The sequence below is a fragment of the Bos mutus genome, chromosome 4 (assembly GCF_027580195.1).
Source record: "Bos mutus isolate GX-2022 chromosome 4, NWIPB_WYAK_1.1, whole genome shotgun sequence".
Lineage (NCBI taxonomy): Eukaryota > Metazoa > Chordata > Mammalia > Artiodactyla > Bovidae > Bos > Bos mutus.
This window is the reverse complement of record NC_091620.1, coordinates 108466280-108493067: the sequence shown is the minus strand read 5'-3', so window position 1 is coordinate 108493067 and position 26788 is coordinate 108466280. Positions and strand designations below refer to the sequence as shown.

The window sequence follows — 26788 nt, the reverse complement described above, 5'->3', positions numbered from 1 at the left end:
CCTTCACTGAGGAGAGCAGAATGGAATCTGTTCCTAATCATTGGTTATAGGACTCCAGATGACACGGTCGAGCAGTTAACTAGCTGCAGAATTATTTATCTCCAGACTTCTTGGGTCAGATTTAAAAACTACTATTATTCAAGATAAAACTGGTTGCATATTCTGAACCTGTAATCAAATGCACGTTGACACAACTGAATCCAGAAAAAAACCCTAAGGATTTCAGTTTTGGAGACTGTGCATGTGTGCCAAGTTGCTTCAGTCATGTCTGACACTTTGTGACCCCATGGAGTATAGCTTGACAGGCTCCTCAGTCCATGGGCTTCCCCAGGCAAGAACACTGGAGTGGGTTGCCATGCCCTTTTCCAGGGGATCTTCCCCACCCAGGCAATGAACCCGTGTCTCTTAAGTCTCCTGTATCAGCAGGTGGGTTCTTTACCACTAGCACTGCCTGGGAAGCCCCTTGGTGATTACGAGTAATAAAATTAAAGAAAGGAAGATGAAGCAGAACTGCCGGGGACAGGAGACGCTCACGAGTGGCAGTTCAGTCATGTTGCTTTTCTGTTGTACATGGGACACCAGGTGGAGACATGAAGGGAAAAGCGGGCTTGAGGGTCTGATGCACAGAGGGGACCCCTGGCAGAGCTGATGGCTGGGCTGCCTCTGCACAGACATGAGCGTTAAGGCTATAGCCCTGGGTGAGATCTGTGAAAAGCTGAGGTGGGAACACTCAGGATGCTTTCTTAGTGGGGAGGAGGAACAGGAAGGGTCAACAAAGGTGATCACCAGAGACACTCAGGAAAGAGGCGGCAGAGAGCACAATCGTATTCTGATAAGAGGAGTGGAGGAAGAGGGAAATCCTGTGGGATAGCAATTTGACATTACCAGAATTTGAAATGTGCATACATGTGAGAGTTGGACCATAAAGAAGGCTGAACACCGAAGAACTGATCCTTTCGAACTGTGGTGTCCGAGAAGACTCTTGTGAGTCCTTTGGACTGCAAGATCAAACCAGTCCATCCTAGAGGAAATCAACCTTGATTATTCACTAGAAGAAATGATGCTGAAGCTGAAACTCCAATACTTTGGCCACCTGATGCAAAAAGTCGACTCATTAGAAAAGACTCTGATGCTAGGAAAGATCGAGGGCAGGAGGAGAAGGGGATGACAGAGGATGAGATGGTTGGATGGCATCACTGACTTAATGGACATGAGTCTGAGTGAACTCCGGGAGATGGTGGACAGGGAAGCCTGGTGCGCTGCAGCCCACAGGGTCACAAAGAGTTCGACATGACTAAGCGACTGAACAGCAGCAATACTCATTAAAACAACAATGAAACACCACTACACTCTTACTGGACAGGCCAGGATCAACGCCGACAACACGAAGTGCTGCTGAGGGTGTGGAGCAATAGGAACCCTCTCACTGCTGAGGGTGGGAATGTGAGATAGTACAGCCACTTTGGAAAACAAGTTTGGGAGTTTCTTATAAAACTAAACATAAAGACAGAAGAAAACTGCACACGTTATCTTTTGTCTTGGTGATGTCACTTCTTGAAACCTATCCTACAAAAAGTATTGTATTTGGGGGAAAAGGTGTAAGTCCAGGATGTTCACTGTAGCCTTCCAAAAAGACTATCCAAAGGTCCATCTTAGGAGACTGGGTAAAATGAACTACTATGTATATTCACACAGTGAAGGTAAGAAAAAGAATAAACAAGCTATATGTTAGATATGGAAAACTGTGTAAGATGAATGGACATAATTAAATGACCGCCCCCCGCCAAAAAAAATTAACTTGTATGGATACTATGTAATACATGTTTACATGTACACAGACAGATGGTTGCATATAAATAGGAAAGGATATGAACATTCATTTCAGTTCAGTTCAGTCACTCAGTCATTTCCGACTCTTTGTGACCCCATGGACTGCAGCGTGCCAGGCCTCCCTTTCCATCACCAATTCCCAGAGTTCACTCAAACTCTTGTCGATCGAGTCGGTGATGCCATCCAGCCATCTCATCCTGTTGTCCCCTTCTCCTCCTGCCCCCAATCCCTCCCAGCATCAGAGTCTTTTCCAATGAGTCAACTCTTCAATGGCATGAGGTGGCCAAAGTACTGGAGTTTCAGCTTAAGCATCAGTCCTTCCAATGAACACCCAGGACTGATCTCCTTTAGGATGGACTGGTTGGATCTCCTTGCAGTCCAAGGGACTCTCAAGAGTCTTCTCCAACACCACAGTTCAAAAGCATCAATTCAAAACAAACAAACAAACAAACAAAAGCATCAATTCTTCGGCACTCAGCTTTCTTCACAGTCCAACTCTCACATCCATACATGACCACTGGAAAAAGCATAGCCTTGACTAGATGGACCTTTGTTGGCAAAGTAATATCTCTGCTTTTTAATACGCTGTCTAGGTTGATCATAACTTTCCTTCCAAGGAGTAAGCGTCTTTTAATTTCATGGCTGCAGTCACCATCTGCAGTGATTTTGGAGCCGCCCCAAAAAAGTCAGCCAGCCACTGTTTCCACTGCTTCCCCATCTATTTCCCATGAAGTGATGGGACCAGATGCCATGATCTTCGTTTTCTGAATGTTGAGCTTTAAGCCAACTTTTTCACTCTCCTCTTTCACTTTCAACAAGAGGCTTTTTAGTTCCTCTTCACTTTCTGCCATAAGGGTGGTGTCATCTGCATATCTGAGGTTATTGATATTTCTCCTGGCAATCTTGATTCCAGCTTGTGTTTCTTCCAGTCCAGCGTTTCTCATGATGCACTCTGCATATAAGTTAAATAAGCAGGATGACAATATACAGCCTTGACGTACTCCTTTTCCTATTTGGAACTGATCTGTTGTTCCATGTCCAGTTCTAACTGTTGCTTCCTGACCTGCATACAGGTTTCTCAAGAGGCAGGTCAGGTGGTCTGGTATTCCCATCTCTTTAAAAATTTTCCACAGTTTATTGTGATCCACACAGTCAAAGGCTTTGGTATAGTCAATAAAGCAGAAATAGATGTTTTTCTGGAACTCTCTTGCTTTTTCAAAGATCCAGCAGACGTTGGCAATTTGATCTCTGGTTCCTCTACCTTTTCTGAAACCAGCTTGAACATGTGGAAGTTCACAGTTCATGTATTGGTAAAGCCTGGCTGGGAGAATTTTGAACATTACTTTACTAGCGTGTGAGATGAGTGCAATTGTGCAGTAGTTTGAGTATTCTTTGGCATTGTCTTTCTTTGGGACTGGAATGAAAACTGACCTTTCCCAGTCTTGTGGCCACTGCTGAGTTTTCCAAATTTGCTGGCATATTGAGTGCAGCACTTTCACAGCTTCATCTTTCAGGATTTGAAATAGCTCAACTGGAATTCCATCACCTCCACTAGCTTTGTCCGTAGTGATACTTTCCAAGGCCCACTTGACTTCACATTCCAGGATGTCTGGCTCTAGGTGAGTGATCACACCATCATGATTATCTGGGTCGTGAAGATCTTTTTTTGTACAGTTCTTCTGTGTATTCTTGCCACCTCTTTTTAATATCTTCTGCTTCTGTTAGGTCCCTACCATTTCTGACCTTTATCGAGCCCATCTTTGCATGAAATGTTTCCTTGATATCTCTAATTTTCTTGAAGAGATTGCTAGTCTTTCCCATTCTGTTGTTTTCCTCTATTTCTTTGCATTGATCGCTGAGGAAGGCTTTCTTATCTCTCCTTGCTATTCTTTGGAACTCTGCATTCAGATGCTTATATCTTTCCTTTTCTCCTTTTCTTTTCGCTTCTCTTCTTTTCACAGCTATTTGTAAGGCCTCCTCAGGCAGCCATTTTGCTTTTTTGCATTTCTTTTTCTTGGGGATGGTCTTGATCCTTGTCTCCTGTACAATGTCATGAATCTCCATCCATAGTTTTACCAAACTGTTAATAGTGTTTTTTTATGAGAGGAAAGATAACTGAGAAATTTCTCTTTTCATTTTTTTAACCTATCTGGAATGTCTGCATTTTTAAATAATTTTAGCAATTAAAAAAGGATGCAATATGATCATCTCAATAGATACAGAAAAAGCCTTTGACAAAATTCAGCACCTATTTATGATTAAAACTCTACAAAAAATGGGCATAGAAGGAACCTATTTCAACATAGAAAAGGCAATATACGGTACGCCTACAGCAAACATTATTCTCAGTGGTGAAAAACTCAAAGCATTCCCCCTAAGATCAGGAACAAGACAAGGGCGCCCACTTTCACCACTATTATTCAACATACTTCTGGAAATCCTAGCTACAGCAATCAGAGAAGAAAAAATAAATAAATAAAAGGAATCCAGATCAGAAAAGAAGTAAAGCTCTCACTGTTTGCAGATGACATACCGTACATAGAAAATCCTAAAAATAGTATTAGAAAATTACTAGAGCTAATCAGCGAATTTAGCAAAGTTGCAGGATACAACATCAATACACAGAAATCACTTGCATTTCTATATACTAATAATGAAAAATCAGAAAGGGCAATTAAGGAATCAATCCCATTCACCACTGCAACAAAAAGAATTAAATATCTAGGAATAAACTTACCTAAGGAGATGAAAGAACTGTACACAGAAAATTATGACACTAATGAAAGAAATCAAAGATGACATAAACAGATGGACAGATATTCCATGTTCCTGGGTAGGAAGAATCAATATTGTGAAAATGACTCTCCTACCAAATATAATCTACAGATTCAATGTGATCCCTATCAAATTACCAATGGCATTTTTCACAGTACTAGAACAAAAAATTTCACAATTCATATGGAAACACAAAAGACCCTGAATAGCCAAAGCAGTCTTGAGAAAGAAGAACGGAGCTGGAAGATCAAACTTCTTGACTTCAGGTTATACTACAAAGCTACAGTCAGCAAGACAGTATGGTACTGGCACAAAAACAGAAATACAGACCAATGGAACAAGATAGAAAGCCCAGAAATAAACCTGTGCACCTATGGGTACCTTATTTTTGACAAAGGAGGCAAGAATATACAATGGGGCAAAGACAGCCTCTTCAATAAATGGAAAACTGGACAGCTACATGTAAAAGAATGAAATTAGATCACTTCCTAACACCATACACAAAGATAAACTCAAAATGGATTAAAGACCTAAATGTAAGACCAGAAACTATAAAACTCTTAGAGGAAAATATAGGATGACATAAATCAAGGCAAGATCCTCTATGACCCACCTCCTAGAGTAACGGAAATAAAAACAAAAGTAAACAAGTGGGACTTGATTAAACTTAAAAGCTTTTGCACAGCAAAGGAAACTATAAGCAAGATGAAAAGAAAACCCTCAGAATGGGAGACAATAATAGCAAATGAAACAACTGACAAAGGATTAATTTCCAAAATATACAAGCAGCGCATACAACTCAATACCAAGAAAACAAACAATCCCATCAAAAAGCGGGAAAAAGACCTAAACAGACATTTCTCCAAAGAAGACATACAGATGGCTAACAAACACATGAAAAGAAGCTCAACATCACTCATCATTAGAGAAATGCAAATCAAAACCACAATGAGATTATCACCTCACACCGGTCAGAATGGCCAGCATTAAGAAGTCTACAAACAATAAATGCTGGAGAGGGTGTGAGTAGAAGGAAAGCTTTTGCACTGTTGGTGGGAATGTAAATTGATACAGCCACTATGGAAGACAGTACGGAGATTCGTTAAAAAACTAGGAATAAAACCACCATCAGATCAGATCAGATTCGTCGCTCAGTCATGTCCGACTCTTTGCGACCCCATGAATCGCAGCACGCCAGGCCTCCCTGTCCATCACCAACTCCCGGAGTTCACTCAGACTCATGTCCATCGAGTCAGTGATGCCATCCAGCCATCTCATCCTCTGTCGTCCCCTTCTCCTCCTGCCCTCAATCCCTCCCAGCAGCAGAGTCTTTTCCAATGACCCAGCAATCCCACTCCTAGGTATATACCCCGAGGAAACCAGGGTTGAAAAAGACACATGTATCTCATTCTTCATTGCAACACTATTTACAATAGCTAGAACAACTAGATGTCCACCAACAGATAAAAAGAAGTTGTGGTACATATACACAATGGAATATTACTCATCCATAAAAAGGAATGCATTTGAGTCAGTTCTGATGAGGTGGGTGAAACTAGAGCCTATTATACAGAGTGAAGTGAGTCAGAAAGGGAAAGATAAATATTGTATTCTAACGCACATATACAGAATCTAGAAAAATGGTACTGAAGAATTTACTTACAGGGCAGCAATGGAGAAACAGACATAGAGAATAGACTTATGGACATGGGGAGAGGGGAGGAAAGGGTGAGATGTATGGAAAGAGTAAAATGGAAACTTACATTACCATATGTGAAATAGGCAGCCAACAGGAATGTGCTGTATGGCTCAGCAAACTCAAACAGGGGCTCTATATCAACCTAGAGGGGTGGGATGGGGAGGAAGATGGGAGGGAGGGTCAAAAGGGAGGGGATATATGTATACCTATGGCTGATTCATGTTGAGGTTTGACAGAAAACAGCAAAATTCTGTAAAGCAATTATCCTTCAATAAAAAGTAAATTAATTAAAAACAGAATGTAGATTAAAAAAACTGATTATAGAAAGATTAGAGTTTTAAAGAAGGGACTGAATCACGTATACAAATGCTACAAATGGACATGCAGAAGAAATTGGAGAAAATGTCTGCAGAAAACCTAGTGAACGGTATCATACAAGTAGTGTCAAATTTCTAAAAACTGCAGAGCAAATTTAAAGCAATCCATGAATATCATATTTTTCTTAAATACAACAGAACTAATAATACTTGGGAACTATAATAAATATAAAGAAAATTTGATTCCTTTAAAAATAGGAGCCATAACCACCAAAGAGAAAGAAACCTGATGAAAAATACAATTTGGATTATGCTATATGTATGATAGCAGCAATATGGCATTTAAAGGTGGTATTTCAGTCCCTGATCCTAAAAACTAAGGAATTATTCTAGAAATAAAATGAGAATAATAGCCATAAAGAAAAGACAAAGATTATATTTTGACTTTGAGTTCAGTTCAGTTCAGTCGCTCAGTTGTCTCCAATTCTTTGTGACCCCATGGAATGCAGCATGCCAGGCCTCCCTGTCCATCACCAGCTCCCAGAGTTCACTCAAATTCATGTCCATTGAGTTGGTGATGCCATCCAACCATCTCATCCTCTGTCATCCCCTTCTCCTCCCACATTCAATCTTTCCCAGCATCAGGGTCTTTTCAAATGAGTCAGCTCTTCACATCAAATGGCCAAAGTATTGGAGTTTCAGCTTCAGCATCAGTCCTTCCAATGAATATTCAGGACTGATCTCCTTTAGGATGGACTGGTTGGATGTCCTTGCAGTCCAAGGGACTCTCAAGAGTGTTCTCCAACACCACAGTTCAAAAGCATCAATTCTTCGGTGCTCAGCTTTCTTTATGGTCCAACTCTCACATCCATACAGGACCACTGGAAAAACCATAGTTTTAACTAGATGGACCTTTGTTGGCAAAGTAATGTCTCTGCTTTTTAATATGTTGTCTAGGTTGGTCATAGCTCTTCTTCCAAGAAGCAATCATCTTTTAATTTAATGGCTGCAGTCACCATCTGCAGTGATTTTGGAGCCCCCAAAAATAAAGTCTGCCACTGTTTCCACTGTTTCCCTGTCTATTTGCCATGAAGTGATGGGACCAGATGCCATGATCTTAGTTTTCTGACTGTTGAGTTTTAAGTCACATTTTCACTCTCCTTTTTCACTTTCATCAAGAGGCTCTTTGGTTCCTCTTCACTTTTTGCCATAAGGGTGGTGTCAGCTGCATATCTGAGGTTACTGATATTTTTCCCGGCCATATTGATTCCAGCTTGTGCTTCGTCCAGCCTAGCATTTCTCATGATGTACTCTGCATATAAGTTAAATAAGCAGGGTGACAATATACAGCCTTGACGTACTCCTTTCCCGATTTGGAATTGGCCTGTTGTTCCATGTCCAGTTCTAACTGTTCCTTCTTGTCCTGCATACAGATTTCTCAGGAGGCAGGTCAGATGGTCTGGTATTCCCATCTCTTTAAGAATTTTCCACAGTTTGTTGTGTTTTGACTTACTATACCATTATTAAGGAAAGTTCAAACTTGAAGATGCTTTTCTTATTTCAAATGCATTATTTACTCAATCTTGTCAAAATCCTAAATGTTTTGCTACATTTTAAATTTCAACTTGCAAGTAATAGTCATGATGATAGTAGCCTATGTGTGTCCAGGTATAAAAGGAACATGTAAGTCTCTCTCTCTCTCTCTTTTTTTTTTCCTGGACAGTTAACACTTTTAAATTCACAAGGGATTAAAAAAAATTTTTTTTTGTATGTAAGAACCACTGAAAATTAGAGTGGTCAGATAGAGTAGGTAGTTTTTCATGATATATATAATTCTGGAAAGGCTTAAGAAAATGAACTTTAACCTATTAACTTTATGTTAGATTGCAGAAGCTACTTTTGAAAAACCTTGCCATAAACTCATCTGCAAAGTACCTGATTATTTATCTATTTTACACATTAGGGTTGTTTTTTTTTTTTGACTTACACAGTTTTCTGAAAGCTGTATCAATTTTTTAAAAAACATAAGATCTAGTTTCTTCTGTAACTCGTGAAAAATTTTCCTCAATTTAATTCATTACTGATAAATCAGCTGTTTAACATTGAAAGGGGCTATGTACTGTAGAGCACAGGGAACCCTGCTCAGTGTTATGCAGCAGCCTGGATGGGAGGGGAGTTTGGGGGAAAATGGATACATGCCTATGTATGGCCGAGTCCCTTCGCTGTTTACCTGAAACTATCACAACACTGTCAATCAGCTATACCCTAATACAAAATAAAGGTTTAAAAAAAAAACCAAACAGTGGTTGTGACTAGATCTAGCCCGCTATGACAATAACTAACCAAACCACCTACTTGATGGCCATGCCTCTGAGTAAAAGCAGTCAAATCCTGTTTTTCCAGAATATCATTTAAAAATAAACACAAGATTTAGCAGTGAAACTGATTACTAAAACAAGTTTCATTCCTGATGCTGAAATTTCAAAATGGATGCAGACAGAGACTCTGGTGACACCTTTCAGGAAAGCTGATGTTTGGGGGGGCAGCTTCCCTGTCTTGATCTCACTCAGCACCCCCACCTAAGCCAGCCTCCCTACACCTCTGCTCCCTAGAAACCTCTAACTGGAATGGCCAAAAAATAAAAATGCATTCAGAATTTTCCATAAGCTGGTACGGAAAAACCCCAATGAACTTTTTGGCAAACCCAGTATTTCATCTCTCTCTCTCTCTCTCTCTCTCTCTCGCACACATACACACACACATATACACACTCACAGACCAATACCTCGGTGCCTGTGTCCCATTACCTCAATGGATACTTTACAGTTATTCTTTTTAAAATGGAAGGCAAACCAATGGGGGCGTTATCATATGATGGCTAGTCTCTCAAAATCAACAGTATACAAAAGAAGGGCCTAACTTTGTCCTAGAGAATCTTTCAGATTTCAGTGAGGGGGTGGCCTTTCTTGAAGACTAAGTAGTACAAGTTTGCTAGGCTGAAAGAGGGAAGAGCAGTTTAAGCAGAGGGAAGATCTAGTGTCTGGAGGCACACAGTCTAATGGCCTGTCCTCGCAAAAGAGAGGAAAGAGGTCGGAGTGGCAAGATCACGGGGGTGGGCTTGAGGTAGGTGGGAAAAGGGGGTGGAGAAAAAGGTGAGGGCTTCTTTGGTGGCTCAACGGTAAAGAACTCGCCTGCAGTGCAGGAGACCTGGGTTCGATCCCTGGGTCGGGAAGATCCCCTGGAGAAGGAACTGACAACCCACTCCAGTATCCTTGCCTGGGAAATCCCACGGACAGAGAAGCCTGGTGGGCTACAGTCCACGGGGTCGCAAAGAGTCGGACGCAGACTGAGCGCCTAAACAACAACAAGAGAAACGGGAGGGACAGACTGCTTCACTCCACCTTTTAACCCGTGGGCAGTGGGTAGCCCGTGGCAATCCGGGCTCCTCCTCCGGCTCCCCAAGCCGGCTGCTTTCCCACGGTTGGTCCATGCTGCATGGCCCCTCCCACAGCTCCTTTCAATAAGCCAGTCTTGTCTTTCCAGGAAAAAGAAAATCTGGTTTTCTGGTGAACTGGAGTCCTCGTTTTTCTATCCGCTCTGGAAAAGTGGGATTTTACAGTTCAGTCAAGACCTTTTCATGAATATAGATGAAGACCCTCATTTCAGGAACTTACCTCATATTCTTTGTAAGAATCTTTTCTATTCTTTAGATAGCTTTTGCGGTAACGTTTCTCATCTGCTTTTTCTAAACTAGTAAAAGCTAGTTTTTTGGAACTAGGTTACAGACCGACTTTGGCCCATTTAACAAGGTCAGACTGTTTATTCTTGACAGAATTCTTTCCCACTGTAAAAAGGTACTTTTAAATGCCACATTCCAAGACCAGTGCCAGTAAACCACTGAAGCATATTTTCCCACAAGAACAGATACCATGTGCGGTCCACACCTCACTGAAATCACCCTGCGTTACATAAGGTGCAGGGAGGCGTCAGCGTCACCAAGGAATCTACCAGCCTCTCTCAGAAAACACGTCCCCACATCTAGAAGCATGCTGACCTTTAAAGAGGAATTCATCAAAATAAAAATGGGAAAGAAGAAAGGGAAGGATGGCTTAGAAATTAAACAAACAAACAAACAAAAGTTATATAGCAGAAGAGAAATCTTGAAACTTTAGTATCCAAACCTAGAAGCAGGAGAAATTTTTAATCCCTTATTTTGGGCTTTTTATGGTTGAGTGGCTAAATTTATGGCCCCCACTTTTAGATTCTGCCAGCCTTCAAAATAAATATATGAGCAGTGCTAAAGTAAATTCTCCTACGCGTTCCCCTCCTTTCTGTTGGATGTTTCCCTGAGACCTGACGGTAGACTATTCCTCCACGGCCAACTGTAAGCTTTAGCATTCAAATTTATGAGGGGCTTAAAAATCGTCAGTGTCCTTATGATGTTGGGTGTCACAACGTCACTCTCCTTGTGCTCCAATCTGCAGAGAAAAGGAAAACAGAAAGTGGGAGCAGCAAGAGGCACTGTTCAGCAGCCCAGGGAGCATCGGTGATAAACACATTTGAAATATTAGCAATAAAGTCAATACAACAGGAAAGAAAATCCAGCATAACAGAGCGACCGCACACAAGTCTGAGCTGAACTTCTGGAGACAGCTATACAGATCAGGGTTTCCCCGGTGGTTCAATGGTAAAGAACCCGCCTGCCAACGCGGGAGACACAGGAGACCTGAGTTCGCTCCCTGGGTCAGGAAGATCCCCTGCTGAAGGGCATGGCATCCCACTCCAGTAGTCTTGCCTGGAGACTCCCATGGACAGAGGAGCCAGGTGGGCTGCAGTCCACAGGCTCACAAAGAGTTGGGCACAGCTGAAGCAACTTGAACAGGCACACATCCACATAGAGATTAACAGAAACACGTACTTATACTTCTCAAGAACCCAAGTGGACTAAATAAAATGACTAAAGGAAACAGTAACACAGACATTTTCTACCTTTTCCTACAACATTACGGTTCCTTTAAGGATCCCCAAAGACCTTAAATGTTAATTTAAACACACTATACAGTAAATGTACCTGCACAAGTAGGGGAGGAGTAGGAAGGCTTGGGAATCTCAAATAAGGAGGATGAAGCATGGTAATTATTTGAAGGTTAGGACTGGCTGCCTCAACAGATACTCAAAGTGTAACTGCCACTCCCTCAGAGTTCCAGTGACTGTCAGGGAGTGACGCAGTGGGCAACTGGGAAGATTAGCTGAAAGCTGGGTTTAAAATAAACAACAAATCTTTAGATGCTGATCAATGAAGAAGAACTAAAGAGCCTCTTGATGAAAGTAAAAGAGGAAGAGTTAAAGAGTTGGCTTAAAACTCAACAATCAGAAAACTAAGATCATGGCATCTGGTCCCATCTCTTCATGGCAAATAGATGGGGAAACAATGGAAACAGTGACAGACTTTATTTTGGGGGGCTCCAAAATCACTGCAGATGGTGTGATTAAAATACACACAAAATTAAAAGACGCTTGCTCCTTGGAAGAAAAGCTATGACCAACCTAGACAACATATTAAAAAGCAGAGACATTACTTTGCCAACAAAGGTCTGTCTAGTTAAAGCTATGGTTTTTCCAGTAGTCACATATGGATGTGAGAATTGGACCATAAAGAAAGCTGAGCGCCGAAGAACTGATGCTTTTGAACTGTGGTGTTGGAGAAGACTCTTGAGAATTCCTTGGACAGCAAGGAGATCCAACCAGTCCATCCTAAAGGAAGTCAGTCCTGAATATTCACTGGAAGGACTGATGCTAAAACTGAAACTCCAATACTTTGGCCATCTGATGCAAAGAATTGACTCATCTGAAAAGACCCTGATGCTGGGAAAGATTGAATGTGGGAGGAGAAGGGGATAACAGAGGATGAGATGGTTGGATGGTATCACCAACTCAATGGACATGAATTTGAGTAAACTCTGGGAGCTGGTGATGGACAGGGAGGCCTGGCATGCTGCAGTCCATGCAGTTGCAAAGAGTCGGACAGGACTGAGTGACTGAACTGAACTGAATGATGATGCAACGGTCCCACCAGCAATACGGAAAAAGTAGAGTTGGAAATTTATTCACCGATTCATCTGTAAAAAGAGGGAGTTGTGAAAGAACTTATATTTAAGAGTAGTGAGAAATGATGGTGTTCAACAATAAGGAATATGTATTTATGAGCATGGGGATGATTTGCAGGTGGGAGGGAGAGGATGGAGGGGTTGGTGATGGACAGAGAGGCCTGGTGTGCTGCAGTCCATGGGGTCACAAAGAGTTGGACATGACGGAGTCACTGAATTGAACTGAACACAGAAAAAACAAAAAACAACCCTCTGCGTGCCATGCTACCGAGTTGGAATTAATTCTTTAGACAATGGAGAATCATGAGGATTTGTTTCATTCATTCATCACGTGTTTATCAAGTGACTACCATGGGCCAAGAGGGCACTGTAGGAAACTCTAAAATAGTGCAACACCGCAGGCGAGTGAATAAAAACGGCAGTGTTCAACGTAACAGAATTTCAGTGACACTTCTCAACTCAGGAACTTGTACTAGGAGACGAGCCAAGCCCAAGCAAACTGAAGATATTCCTATCTTTCCCCGCCTTACAAGGGAGCAAGCAGCGGTATCTGCAAAACACCAGAAGTGACATATCCTAAGAATTAGAGAGGATGTGAAAATCCAAGTTATAGAGACATTGTTTTCTACTCAATTCTAAGGACCGCGTCTCATACTCTGCTGAAGGGACATGACAGGACACTTGAGTTAAGGGAATTTAGGGGCGATGGAGTAATCATTCCCATACGAATATTAAATGGAAGAGGCAACGAAATGTTTCCAGCTTCTGGATCCCTAAGAAACCCTCTGTTTGCAAAACCTCTCTAAAGCACTTGGACTCCAAAACGTTAAAACAATGGTTGGTCTTTACACTCAAACCTGGCCTCGAGCTTCTGAGATTTGGGCATCCCCTGTGGCTCAGACAGTAAAAAATCTGCCTGTAATGCAGAAGACCAGGCTTTGATCCTTGGGTCGGGAAGATCCCCCAGAAAAGGGAAGGGCAACCCATTCCAGTATTCCTGTCTGGAGAACTCCATGGATAGAGGAGCCTGGCGGGCTACAGTCCATGAGGTCACAGAGTCAGACTCGACTGAGTGACTCACCTTTAAGCCATCATTCAACTTACTTCTGAGGCCTGAATGGCCTCACACAGGGTAGACACGGGCAGGATGAACGTAGATAACCAGGTGACAAGCAGACCCTGTCTATATCATACCTTGATGAGGGGGCCGAACAGATGTATGGAGGAAGCAAAACAGCTTCCAGGCAGTAGCATTACAGTTAAACTGTTTTTGTCCAGAACTAATTTTCAGCAGTGATCGCTTACGAAGGAGCTGCAATCAAATGAACGTCTATCTTTTACAAACAAGGAAAGCAGTCATGTGATGGACTGAGCAAGAAGAGTTGGTGCGATGCGATAGGCACCCGCAGGCACGCCACGGCGGCATCCTGTACGGTGAGGAATACAGGCTCTTTCTTCAGGGAAGGTGCTCACCGTGGTCAACAGCATCTGCCTTTACCCCACAGGCAGAGACTACCCATCAGATGGTAACTGGAAATGTGTTTGATTGCCACTGAGAAAGCGTAACGGAGGATCTGGCCGGCTTCGCGTGTTTGTCTTGGCTCTGGCCTTTTCCACGTCCCCAGCCCTGGGAAACCTAAGGAAAAACGTGTCCTGTTCCCAAGCCGTGGGCACTGCCCCATTGTGCTCCGCTTCCCTCGCTGGTGAAAGTGAAAACGAAGGCGGCACAAGCGCTCCATTGTGAGCTGGGAAACACGCACTGGCGACTGGAGGCGTTCACAACAGACCTGGCTGTCTCTGGGCGAGCGGAGGTCGAACGGGGCGGGAGCCACGGGAGCCTGGCGAGGTGTGTCCTGCCCTTTCGCCGAGGTGCCCTGGCGACAGGCTTTGGGTTTTTTCCATTATACTCGGTTCACGCCTTTGCCCTGATTTACTCAGTATGCACTGGCAGGCTTTGCAGGCTTCTGTGGGAGCAACTCGGCTGCCCGAGGAGGCACAGACCCTGCCAGGTCTCCATAGTAAATACAACACGCACGGAGAGGAAACAAGCATAAACAATTTATTTTCTCCTGTAAAAGATGACATTGTTCTCTGATCTTGGGTCTGGCTTCCCTTTGCCGGCTTGGTGGTGCCAGCTGTCGAGTGAGCTATCCCAAACAGAAACGGACAAAATGAGCACAGAGTGCAGGACGGGCACCTCCATGGGGCCTGCACCCAGGGAGGATGCTGGCGGCCTCTCAGCATCTCCCATCCTGGAGGGCGTGAGCGGGGAGGGCTTCCCTGACCCAAGGGCCTTGCAGCATTCTGCCCTTCTCCCTTGTTGCACTTATCTCTGTTTCTAACTCTACACTTCTTGGCATGACTAACTGATTAAGATCTGCCTCCCCATTTTGAGCTCCATGAGAGCAAGACCTCGTCCACTTCTGCTCCCCACGGTCCCTCGGATTCACTGACAGTGCTTGGCACGTGGAAAGCGATCAGGATCTGCTGACTGAATGTCACAACTCCATTAACTTTCTACCCTCGGGTTATCAAAGACTTTCTGAATCCACAAGGTTTCTTTCGTGTTTACTAAGCGCTACCCACAGGCTTCCGAGGAGGTGCAAAGGACCTGCCTGACAAAGGAGAAGATGTAAGAGACTCAGAGTCGATCCCTAGGTCGGGAAGACCCCCGGAGGAGAGTGCGGCAACCCACCCTAGTATTCTTGCCTAGAGAATCCCACGGTCAGAGGAGTCTGGTGGACTATACAGCCCAAGGGGTCACGAAGAGTTGGATATGACTGAAGTGACCTGGCACTCATGCTCGCATGCAATTGCTACCCATGTGGGCACCGGAAGAGGAAAACACCAGAGGCGTAAGGAGAGGATGTAAGCAATTGGGATTTTTTCTAATTCTTGTGGAGTGATTTTAAATATGGAAATTTTGGGAGTCTTATCAGTTTCACATAAAAAAAAATCCCCAAGTGAATTTTTGTAATCCATATAATTATCAAAACAGTCTTCCCATGTTTCCTATTTAGTTGTTATCTTTTACTTCTACAGAGAGGAAGGTGCTTTCATATGCTTACATATGTCCTTTAATAGGAAAGATAATACAGAAAAAAGGAACTTTCGAGAAGGAGAATGTGATTCACTTAGTAAGAATTTTTATTAAGTCACTGAAGACAGAATATTCTCATTCTTCCATATGATACAAAGTGGATTTTTTCCCTCCAAACTGTGTGGTAGGCACAGGCATTTGGAGGAAAAATGCGAATTCTCCCATTTGTCTAATGATTGGATAAAGGCGCCCCCAAAACACTGAAAAGGCACTGTAATACTTATTGTTCACCGAAGAACAGAAATTGGTTTATGGCAGGGCGATTCTGGACTTCATCCCAGCATGAGAAGTTACTGATGCCCCAAAGGGAACGAGCTCATTTTAGGCTGTAGCCTTCTCTCTACCCACAGGTGGCATCATGGTGACTGCCCTGGGGAGTGACTCACTCTAACTGCATAGATGTGGCCATTACATCTGGATATAAAAACATCAACCCTGGCACCGCTCTGAACGGCCCTCAAAGCAGTCTCACACCACAGAGGGAGCATGATGTGTGCACTGTCACGATCAGGCACTTCACTGAGTTTAAGGGAGCAGACACACGCAAAAGAGTCGGACATGACTTAGTGACTGACCAACCAACCATGATCTACTGAGAATGCAATAGCATTACGTCTTTAAAAATGTGTATGTGTTAGGCAGAACACTCTCCAACACAAATCACAGCAAGATCCTCTGTGAGCCATCTCCCAGAGTAATGGAAATAAAAGCAAAGATAAACAAAAGGGACCTAACTAAGCTTAAAAGCTTTTGCATAATGAAGGAAACTACAAGCACGGTGAAAAGATAGCCCTCGGAATGGGAGAAAATACTAGTAAATGTAACAACTGACAAAGAATTAAGGTCCAAAATATCCAAGCAGCTCATGCAGCTCAATAACAAAAAAACCAAACAACCCAATCAAAAAGTGGGAAAAGAACTAAACAGACATTTCTCCAAAGAAGACATACAGACGGCTAATAAACACACGAACAGATGCTCAACATCACTCATTATCAGAGAAATGCAAATCCAAACCACAATAAGGTACCATCTCAAACGGGTCAGAATGGCCATCATCAAAAATTCTACAAACAATAAATGCTGGACAAGGTGTGGAGAAAAGGGAACCCTCCTACACTGTTGGTGGGAATGCAAACTGGTACAGCCACTGTGGAGAACAGTGTGGGGAGTCCTTAAAAAACTGGAAATAGAACTGCCATCAGATCAGATCAGATCAGTCGCTCAGTCCTGTCCAACTCTTTGCGATGCCATGAATCGCAGCACACCAGGCCTCCCTGTCCATCACCAACTCCCAGAGTTCACTGAGACTCACGTCCATCGAGTCAGTGATGCCATCCAGCCATCTCATCCTCTGTTGTTCCCTTCTCCTCTTGCCCTCAATACCTCCCAGCATCAGAGTCTTTTCCAATGAGTCAACTCTTTGCATCAGGTGGCCAAAGTACTGGAGTTTCAGCTTTAGCATCATTCCTTCCAAAGAAATCCCAGGGCTGATCTCCTTCAGAATGGACTGGTTGGATCTCCTTGCAGTCCAAGGGACTCTCAAGAGTCTTCTCCAACACCACAGCTCAAAAGCATCAATTCTTCGGTGCTCAGCCTTCTTCACAGTCCAACTCTCACATCCATACATGACCACAGGAAAAACCATAGCCTTGACTAGACGAACCTTTGTTGGCAAAGTAATGTCTCTGCTTTTGAATATGCTATCTAGGCTGGTCATAACTTTCCTTCCAAGGAGTAAGCATCTTTTAATTTCATGGCTGCAGTCACCATCTGTAGTGATTTTGGAGCCCAGAAAAATAAAGTCTGACACTGTTTCCACTGTTTCCCCATCTATTTCCCATGAAGTGATGGGACCAGATGCCATGATCTTCGTTTTCTGAATGTTGAGCTTTAAGCCAACTTTTTCACTCTCCACTTTCACTTTCATCAAGAGGCTTTTTAGTTCCTCTTCACTTTCTGCCATAAGGGTGGTGTCATCTGCATATCTAAGGTTATTGGTATTTCTCCCGGCAATCTTGATTCCAGCTTGTGTTTCTTCCAGTCCAGCGTTTCTCATAAAGGCTGTATATTGTCACCCTGTTTATTTAACTTATATGCAGAGAACTGCCATATGACCCAGCAATCCCACTGCTGGGCATACACACCGAGGAAACCAGAACTGAAAGAGACATGTGTATCCCAATGTTCATCACAGCACTGTTTACAACAGCCAGGACATGGAAGCAACCTAGATGTCCATTGGCAGACAAATGGATAAGAAAGCTGTGGTACATATACACAATGGAATATTACTCAGCTATTAAAACGAATGCATATGAATCAGTTCTAATGAGGTAGATGAAACTGGAGCCTATTATACAGAGTGAAGTAAGTCAGACAGAAAAACACCAACACAGTATATTAACACATATATATGGAATTTAGAAAGATGGTAACGATGACCCTATATGCGAGACAGCAAAGAGACACAGATGTAAAGAACAGTCTTTCGGACTCAGTGAGAGAAGGCGAGGGTGGGATGATTTGAGAGAACTGCACTGAAACGTGTATTACCATATGTAAAACAGATGGCCAATCTGAGTTTGTGCATGAAGCACGGCACCCAGAGCTGGTGCTCTAGGACAACCCAGAGGCGTAGGGTGGGGATGCAGGTGGGAGGGGAGTTCAGGATGGTGGGGGGAGGGGAGGGGAACACATGTATACCTGTGGCCGATTAATGTTGATGTACGGGAAACCCACCAAAATAAAGTAATTCTCTTCCAATTAAAACAAATTAATTAAAAAACAAACAAAACAAAAAGTCCATGTGTGCGTGTTTGCTCAGTGTTGTATGACCCTTTGAGACCCCACGAACTACAGCCCGCTAGGCTCCTCTGCCCATGGAATTCTCCAGGCAAGAATACCGGAGTGGGCTGCCATGCCCTGCTCCAGTGGAATCTTCCCAACCCGGGGATCGAACCCACGTCTCCTGTGTCTCCTGCATTGGCAGGCAGATTCTTTACCACTATGACACCTGGGAAGCCCTGAAAATGTACATGCTTTAATTAAAAAATAATTATTGCTAAGAAATCCTGCCTTCTGCAGCACATAATGTTTTTGAAATAGTAACATCACAGATCACCAAAACAAATATTCAATTTAAGACTGAAACAGCTGGAAATATTGCCAGAGTTACAAAAAAGTGACACAGAGACATTAACTGAACAAACGCTGTTGGAAAACGGTGCTATGATGCAGGATCACCACAAAGCGCCCATTTGTAAAACATGCAACATCTGCTAAACGCAATAGAGCGAGGCGAATAAAATGAGGTATGCCTGTATTCTTGAAATCCATCTGCCACAAGATTATATATAACCGCATGGGGCATGATTTGTACAGGTCCCTTACGTACAATGGAAAGAAGCTCCCTTGGACCTGTTCTCTGGTTTTCCACAAATGTAGTTATTTCATTACAGGTCGCAGAATTTGATTTTCAGGGTTTCAGAAACAGTTCTTCACCAGGCTCTGAGTATAATGGGCCCCACTTCTCTTCACCTTCCCAGCTCCTCCCTGCAGAACAAGAGGCCTCATGTACGTGCTTACGGCCACCCCCCTCTGCATGTCCCCATCCTGCCCAACGTCTGCAAGCTACTGCCCCTTAGGCGTGTGGCGAGCACACAGGTGGCCCGATGTGCTTTTAGGAAGAAGAGAAGAGCTTGTGCGATTCCCATTCGGTCAGGGAACTCCAAAGCCTTGCGTTTAGCTGGCTGAGCGTGGGGGTCTCAGACTCTGAGAGGTATCTGGATTCTGTCCTCATCAAGAGAGGCGTGGCTAGAGCAGGGCCAGTGCTGGCTCCTCCAAATTGTGAAACCCAGGCCACAGGACCCTCCTGCCTGGTTCTAAGGTCTTCACTGTAGCCATCCACATGTTGATTCTGTACAATTTACAGAAACAAGTATAAACCACTTTTCCCTTTGAGGTTACATGTACATACCTGATTGTATACTGAATAGCAAAACCCCAATTCTTCCTAAGACACCTTTGTGTCATGGGGAAGGCACCCAGTTAAGGGCACTTAATTGTTGTTGAGTTACTAAGTCGTGTCTGACTCTGCAACCCCTTGGACTGTAGCCCACCACGCTCCTTCCTCTGTCCATGGGATTTCCCAGGCAAGAATACTGAAGTGGGTTGCCATTTCCATCTCCAGGGGACCCTTCCTGACCCAAGAATTGAATTCGAGTCTCCTGCATTGGCAGGCGGATTCTTTACCACTGAACCACCAGGGAAGCCCTAAAGGCACATAAGCCTCCTCCTTATCAGATGAAGACAAGCCAAACCAGATCGTTTGCCCCTATGTTACACCAACTTCAGCCACAACTAGAGTCTAGACTTATGACTGTCCTAAATTAATTTCTACCCCAAAGGCCCACTCCTTTAAGGAACTTACAGCTTGATAAACAAAATCCCTAAATAATTACAAACAAGACAGAAAAGTCTTACAAAAGGCATTAATGTTTCTCTGGAAATAATGCGGGAGGAAGGTGGGATTAATTGCTGCGGGGGGTACCAAAAGGGGAAATCTGAGTCCGGCTTTGGAACAGAAGTAGTGTATTAGTGTTTCTCATGATTGTAAAATGTCAGTTTCCAATCAGTTAACTTGAAATTTCTTTAACATTCCACAAATCAAGTTGATTCCCAGTTCCTGTATGACATAACCCACTAAAATATGCGTATTTCCAGGAAGTGGAATGTAGTCTTTTTCTCTTTGAGAAATGCAAAAAAAACACAAACAAACAAACAAAAAAACCCCAAAATACCAGTTCATTCTGAAAAAAACAATTCCAAGTCTAGTGTCACCATGTGTATGCAAACCAATGTATCACTACAGAAATGGATTTTCCCTTAAAAAGAAAAATATCGAACAGTGGGAAAAAATTTAATGCAGCATTCTACAGGAATCATACTCTTTATTCTTAACATTAAATTTCAGCTACTACTGTTTCAAGTAAAATCTCAATTTGTTCCAGTGTCTTTTCTGATTGCTAATCCTTTTTAGTTCATGTCACATAAGAATTATTTTATGTCACATAAAAAGTATAGAGTATACAGTACAAGCTAGATACTGAAAAATCAGGTATTTATGACTGCCTTTCCCCTTTTCTGTACGAAATCATTTGTCTCCATTTTCCTGTCTGAACATATCAACTTTCAGGGAGAATGGAATGTTAATTGGTGTTACGCACAAGCTGGGCTATCATTCCTCAAATTTAAGAAGAAGAAAAAAAAAAAATCAAAACAAACCCAACTGGGTTTCCTGTTTTTATTTACGGTTTTCAGTGCCCCGTTGAGGGGGGATTAAAATAAAGTGGCTCAGTTATGGCTCATCCTTCCTTCAATTAATCTACCCTAGGAGACCAGTTCCTTCTATCATCTGTCCAGATCGCAAAGCCTATTCAAGCTTCTCCCCAGGGCCCCGAAACAACATACAAAACTACTTCCTAGGGAAGCCGCAGCCACCTCACCCTTCCCACTGGGCAAACACACAGACTCAGCCCTTTGTGGTGCGATTATATAAGCATACAAGGGCTCCCTTGACACCACCCAAATCGGAGATGTGTCCTTTAAACACCATTTTGTGCCCACTCTTCTCAAAAGTGACAGTGTGTGTTGGGCCAACAGGAAACAAGAATGCTTCTCTCTCAACAGTGGTGACGCATTCAAAGGAATCTTCTGTAAAAAAAAACTCTCTTGCCCTAGGTACAGTGTAGAACACTGGGAACCACGCGATCTGACATGTACCAGGTTCCAGCATCTGTATTTCGGGGATGAGGAAGCAGAATACTTTTGCAAATTGAGTGTTTTTTATAAGGCAAGTTCTCTCCGAGAATTTCCAACTCCCCTCCTGAATGTCTACTTCTCAGCTGGGGCATTACTGGAATTTGTGGAGGCAATTCTTTGTTAAGCAGAATATTAGCCACCTTGCAGCTGCCTCCACCCCCCAAGTTGTTATGATGACCAAAGATGCTGTCATACATTTCTCAACCACGTTTCCCCTCCCCCCTCCCTCCAGCGCCACCCTTGACTGAGAAACACTTTGAGGCTAAAAGACGGACGATACAGTAATATACATGTTTCAATGCTATTCTCTCAAATCATCCCACCCTCACCTTCTCCCACAGAGTCCAAAAGAGACTTTATATCTGCATTTCTTTTGCTGTCTCGCATATAGGGTCGTCGTGACCATCTTGAAACATGTATGTTACCATATGTGAAATAGATCACCAGTCCAAGTTTGATGCATGAAATGGGGCACTCAAAGCTGGTGCACTGGGACAACCCAGAGGGATGGGATGGGGAGGGAGGTGGGAGGGGGATTCAGGACGGGGGACACATGCACACCCATGGCCGATTCATGTCAATATACGGCAAAAACCACCACAATACTGTACAGTTATTAGCCTCCAATTAAAATAAATTAATTCATTTAAAAAAAGATGGATAATACGTAGACAATGGCCTATTGACTCAAGATTCTTTTACTTAAGGCTTAATCTAAAGCTTTAGGGGCAATGTTAGTAGAGTTCATGGAATCAAAAGGATTCTCCGAGTCCACATCCAAACGTCCATGTCCTGCCCCGAATACATAGCCCAGCAAAGGGACATTCCCTGGCTTTAAAAAAAAAAAAAAAAAAAATCTATGCATGAATTCACTGTATGTAAAACAGGCCCTTCAAAGACAAGGATTTATTAGTGCTTACTTCCAGACTCCTGTTGTATATTTTGGGTGCATTTTCACCAAAATTCATCTCGGAAACAATGAACTACATTAGGAGAAACAGAAGCTAACCAAAGTCAGCGGATTATGGTTTTATGAGACAAAAAACCCAGATTACAACTGTCCTTCTTCGCCAAAATAGAGCCTGTGGGTCTGCGCTTGTGTTTTGGCTTGGAGGAAGGCGTCCCGTGGAGGGGTGGTGCTGCCTGTTCCTGGATCACCCAAGTTCACCGTGAATTCAATCTCTTCTTCACAGTCGACACCACAGCCTCACAGGAGTGCTTTCGCACACGTGTGCAGGTACCTGACTGTTTCTCAGGCTAGGATAGGGATATGTTCTTGGTGCTGTCTTCTCCCTGACCTCGAGCTGTGTCTCCCCAGACACGACATATGCAGCTCTGAAAACAGTGGTTATGGCAAAAAGCCATATGGCAAAACCATTGGGAAACTTGTAACTGATTCCTTTCTAGTGGCTAAGAAGCAACGGTCTATTTCTGCAATGGGTTCTGTCCACAACAAGCCCAGCCCGGATGTGTCTGCAGTGGTAAGCAGAACACTCTCTTCCTACAGCCCGCCATATAAAAAGTGCAAAGACATTCTGTCCACAAACTGACCACGGGCAGTAATAACATTAGGGGCCTGGAATGGGGGCAGTCTGTCATTCCAAAGAGGAAAATGAAGTTGAAGGAAAGAACAGTGCTTTCTCACTCACCACTGAGGTAAGAGCCATCTGAAAACTGTAGATGCGAGCAAGGCCGAAGTCAGCCAGCTTTATTTGTCCACTGCTGGTCACCAGAATGTTCTGTGGTTTTAGATCACGATGCACCACTCGGTGAGAATGAAGAAAGTCCAGGCCTCGGAGAAGCTGAAACATCATATCCTAAATAAAACCAAGAAACAAAATCAATCATTTGCCAAAAGAGAAATTCAACATGCTGAATTCTCAGTACTTAGAATAGTATTTGGCACATATAAAGCATTTGATAAACACCTGCTGAATGAATGAATCTGTCTCCCTTTCTACCGCTCCACTCTCCCATGCTCAACATTACTACAAAAAGTGCCACTCTCCACCCATATTTTATTAATGAAAGGATGATTTAAAAAATAATTTCAGGGACTTCCCTGGCGGTCCAGTGGCTAAGACTGTACTCCCAGTGCAGGGAGCTCAGGTTTGATCCCTGGTCAGGGAACTAGATCCCACATGCCACAATTAAAAAGTTCAAATGCCTCAACTAAAGATCCCATGTGCTGCAACTAAGGCCTGGTGAAGCCAAAAAAAAAAAAAGTTCCAGATGACATAGGAAATATTCTGGAAGGATACATACCAAACTGGTGTCCAGGGTTAATGGCGGGGAGAGAAAGTAGTTGGCGAGAGAGGGACATTTTTCACTTCACATACTTTTATATGATTTAACACATGATTTCAACAATTAAAATCCAGTAAACGATGATAACAGCAATGGTAGTTCTTAATATTTTTATAGCACCTATTATTCAGCAGTCACTATGTGTCAAGTCCTGCTTTAGTAATTCACTTAATCCATACCACAACACTGAGGTAAATAATATTATCAACCCATTTCACAGGTCAAGAAGCTGATACATAGTAGGTGTATGTAATCAGCCCGAAGTAACACCACTAGCAAAAAAAAAAACCAGAGTGTTGATTTGAACCAGAGTCCAGGAAAACTGGATTCTAACTCCCGAGGCACTCCTTTATTAGATCAAAGATCATACGAGTATGGAAAACCAGGTAAGCAGTTTTACCTCACCAAGCCTCACTTTTTCTGTCCATAAAAACAGGAAAGTGACAAAACCTGCAGCACAGGATCACTGCTCGTAAAGCATCCACCGCAGTGAGCACTTGCTGCTGACAGAGTCAGGCAGCACGGAGGCATCTGGACCAACGTCGCACCTTCTTCTCATTTTAGAACTTACAAAAGCAGGTACAATGTTTTAAACTCAGAGGCAGTGTCGGATGGCAGGAATTTAAGATAGTGAACGTGATATGACCCTTGGAAATCTGGAGGCTCACAAGACTGACCTACCCCACGTAACACTGTGAGAATGCGGTAAAGGGAGGATGGAATTAATTAGGCTCTTGTAAGGGCTAGAAAAATGCTTAGGCAGCATCAGGGGCTTCAGAGCCGGGAGGGGCAGTGAGCACACACTTGTTCATCAGTTGGGCTCTATTTGGTTACTGGCTTATAGTTCTGATATTTTCTTCAGGGGAGTTCTACCTTCCTGGCTTATTCTAAACCAAAGCCTGAGTTTTCCACCTATAAAAAGGAGAAAATGGGGCTTACTTTTCATAATACGAGATTTAAACGAAGTAATGCATGTGAAGAGGTTGTGTAGTTTGCAGGAAACAAATGATCATCGGTGAAGTGTCTCGTTTCCTAGGGGAGACCGAGTCAGAAATGACCAGAGGAAACGTGGCCACTGTCACAAGGCCAGTGGACAAAGCACCAAGTGGGGATGACACAGGTGAACTGGAATTCTTTCTGAGCGCCACCTAAACGGGCCTGATGAACTGGCCAGGGTCACCTTCTAAGTTTCCAAAGACGAAAAGATCAGACCGCACTGCTGAGGGACAGTGGTCCAGGACTTAAGAACCACTGAGGGTAAAGCAACTTGCAACGAATAAACGAGAGTGTGAAAGTGAAGCACAAAATGTTAATGAAAGCAATCTTCTGTGGCACACAAGTCGTTATTGGAAACACATGCACACGACTTGCAAGCAGTGGATTTTAAACAGCATGACTAACCTAAAGTAATGCCATCCTGGCTTGCCATCTTTAGCTTCTTATACACTAAGCACCAACCCTTTCAAACAGTACCAAGAATAAATGGCTTGATTCATGTTTCAGTGTTCAAACAGTGTAAGCAGCCAATGAGTAGAATAAATACGTAAAAATCTGAACCAAGTAATTACTAACAAGGCCCATCTAAATTTATATGTTGGAGAAGGCAATGGCACCCCACTCCAGTACTCTTGCCTGGAAAATCCCATGGATGGAGGAGCCTGGTAGGCTGAAGTCCATGGGGTCGCTAAGAGTCGGACATGACTGAGCGACTTCACTTTCACTTTTCACTTTCATGCATTGGAGAAGGAAATGGCAACCCACTCCAGTGTTCTTGCCTGAAGAATTCCAGGGACGGGGGAGCCTGGTGGGCCGCTGTGTATGGGGTCGCACAGAGTTGGACACGACTGAAGCGACTTAGCAGCAGCAGCAGCAAATTTATATGTTGGAGAAGACTCTTGAGAGTCCCTTGGACTTCAAGGAGATCCAACCAGTCCATACTAAAGGAGATCAGTCCTGGGTGTTCATTGGAAAGACTGATGTTAAAGCTGAAACTCCAATACTTTGGCCACCTGATTCGAAGAGCTGACTCATTTGAAAAGACCCTGATGTTGGGAAAGACTGAGGGCAGGAGAAGGAGATGATAAGGGATGAGATGGTTGGATGGCTTTACCGACTCCATGGACATGGGTGTGGGTAGACTCCGGCAGTTGATGATGGACAGGGAGGCCTGGTGTGCTGCGGTCCATGGGGTTGCAAAGAGTCAGACACAACTGAGTGACTGAACTGAAATGAAATTTATAAAAAGCCTGAACTGTGTGCTGCGCTTAGTCACTCCGTCATGTCCGACTCTGCAGCTCTACGGACTGCAGCCCACCAGTCTCCTCTGTCCATGGGGATTCTCCAGGCAAGAATACTGGAGTGGGTTGCCAAGCCCTCCTCCAAGGAGATCTTCCCAGCCCAGGGATTGAACCCAGGTCTCCCACATTGGAGGCGGATTCTTTACTGACTGAGCCACCTAAGTTTAAATACATGTATACTGCTTTCATTTGTGTATTTATACAGCCCTGGTGGCTCAGCCGGTAAAGAATCCGCCTGCAGCACAGAAGACCCCGGTTTGACTCCTGGATTGTGAAGATCCCCTGGAGAAGGAAACAGCTGCCCACTCTAGTATTCTGGCCTGGAGAATTCCAGGACTATATAGTCCATGAGGTCACAAAGAGTCAGACACGACTAAGAGACTTTCACTTCACAGCACATACTATATTTTTCTTAGTTATAAAATTGGTCCATGCTTAATGCATGTAGAAATATTTTTTAAAAATTCATTAAAAGTCCAGAGGAAGAAAAAAATCATGCAAAACACCACCACTCAGAAAACAGAGAAAACTCT

At 43.3% G+C, this 26788-nt stretch overlaps 1 protein-coding gene across 4 annotated transcripts in view; it reads right to left on the bottom strand.

Moving 5' to 3' along the window:
• Positions 1-26788, bottom strand: part of CDK6 (cyclin dependent kinase 6) — a 262457-nt gene that overhangs the window by 120112 nt on the left and 115557 nt on the right. For all 4 annotated transcript variants that reach the window (XM_070369850.1, XM_070369852.1, XM_070369851.1 and 1 more), the window contains exon 4: positions 23301-23468. In XM_070369850.1, the coding sequence (XP_070225951.1) occupies positions 23301-23468 (168 nt within the window). The remainder of the gene's footprint in view (positions 1-23300; positions 23469-26788) is intronic.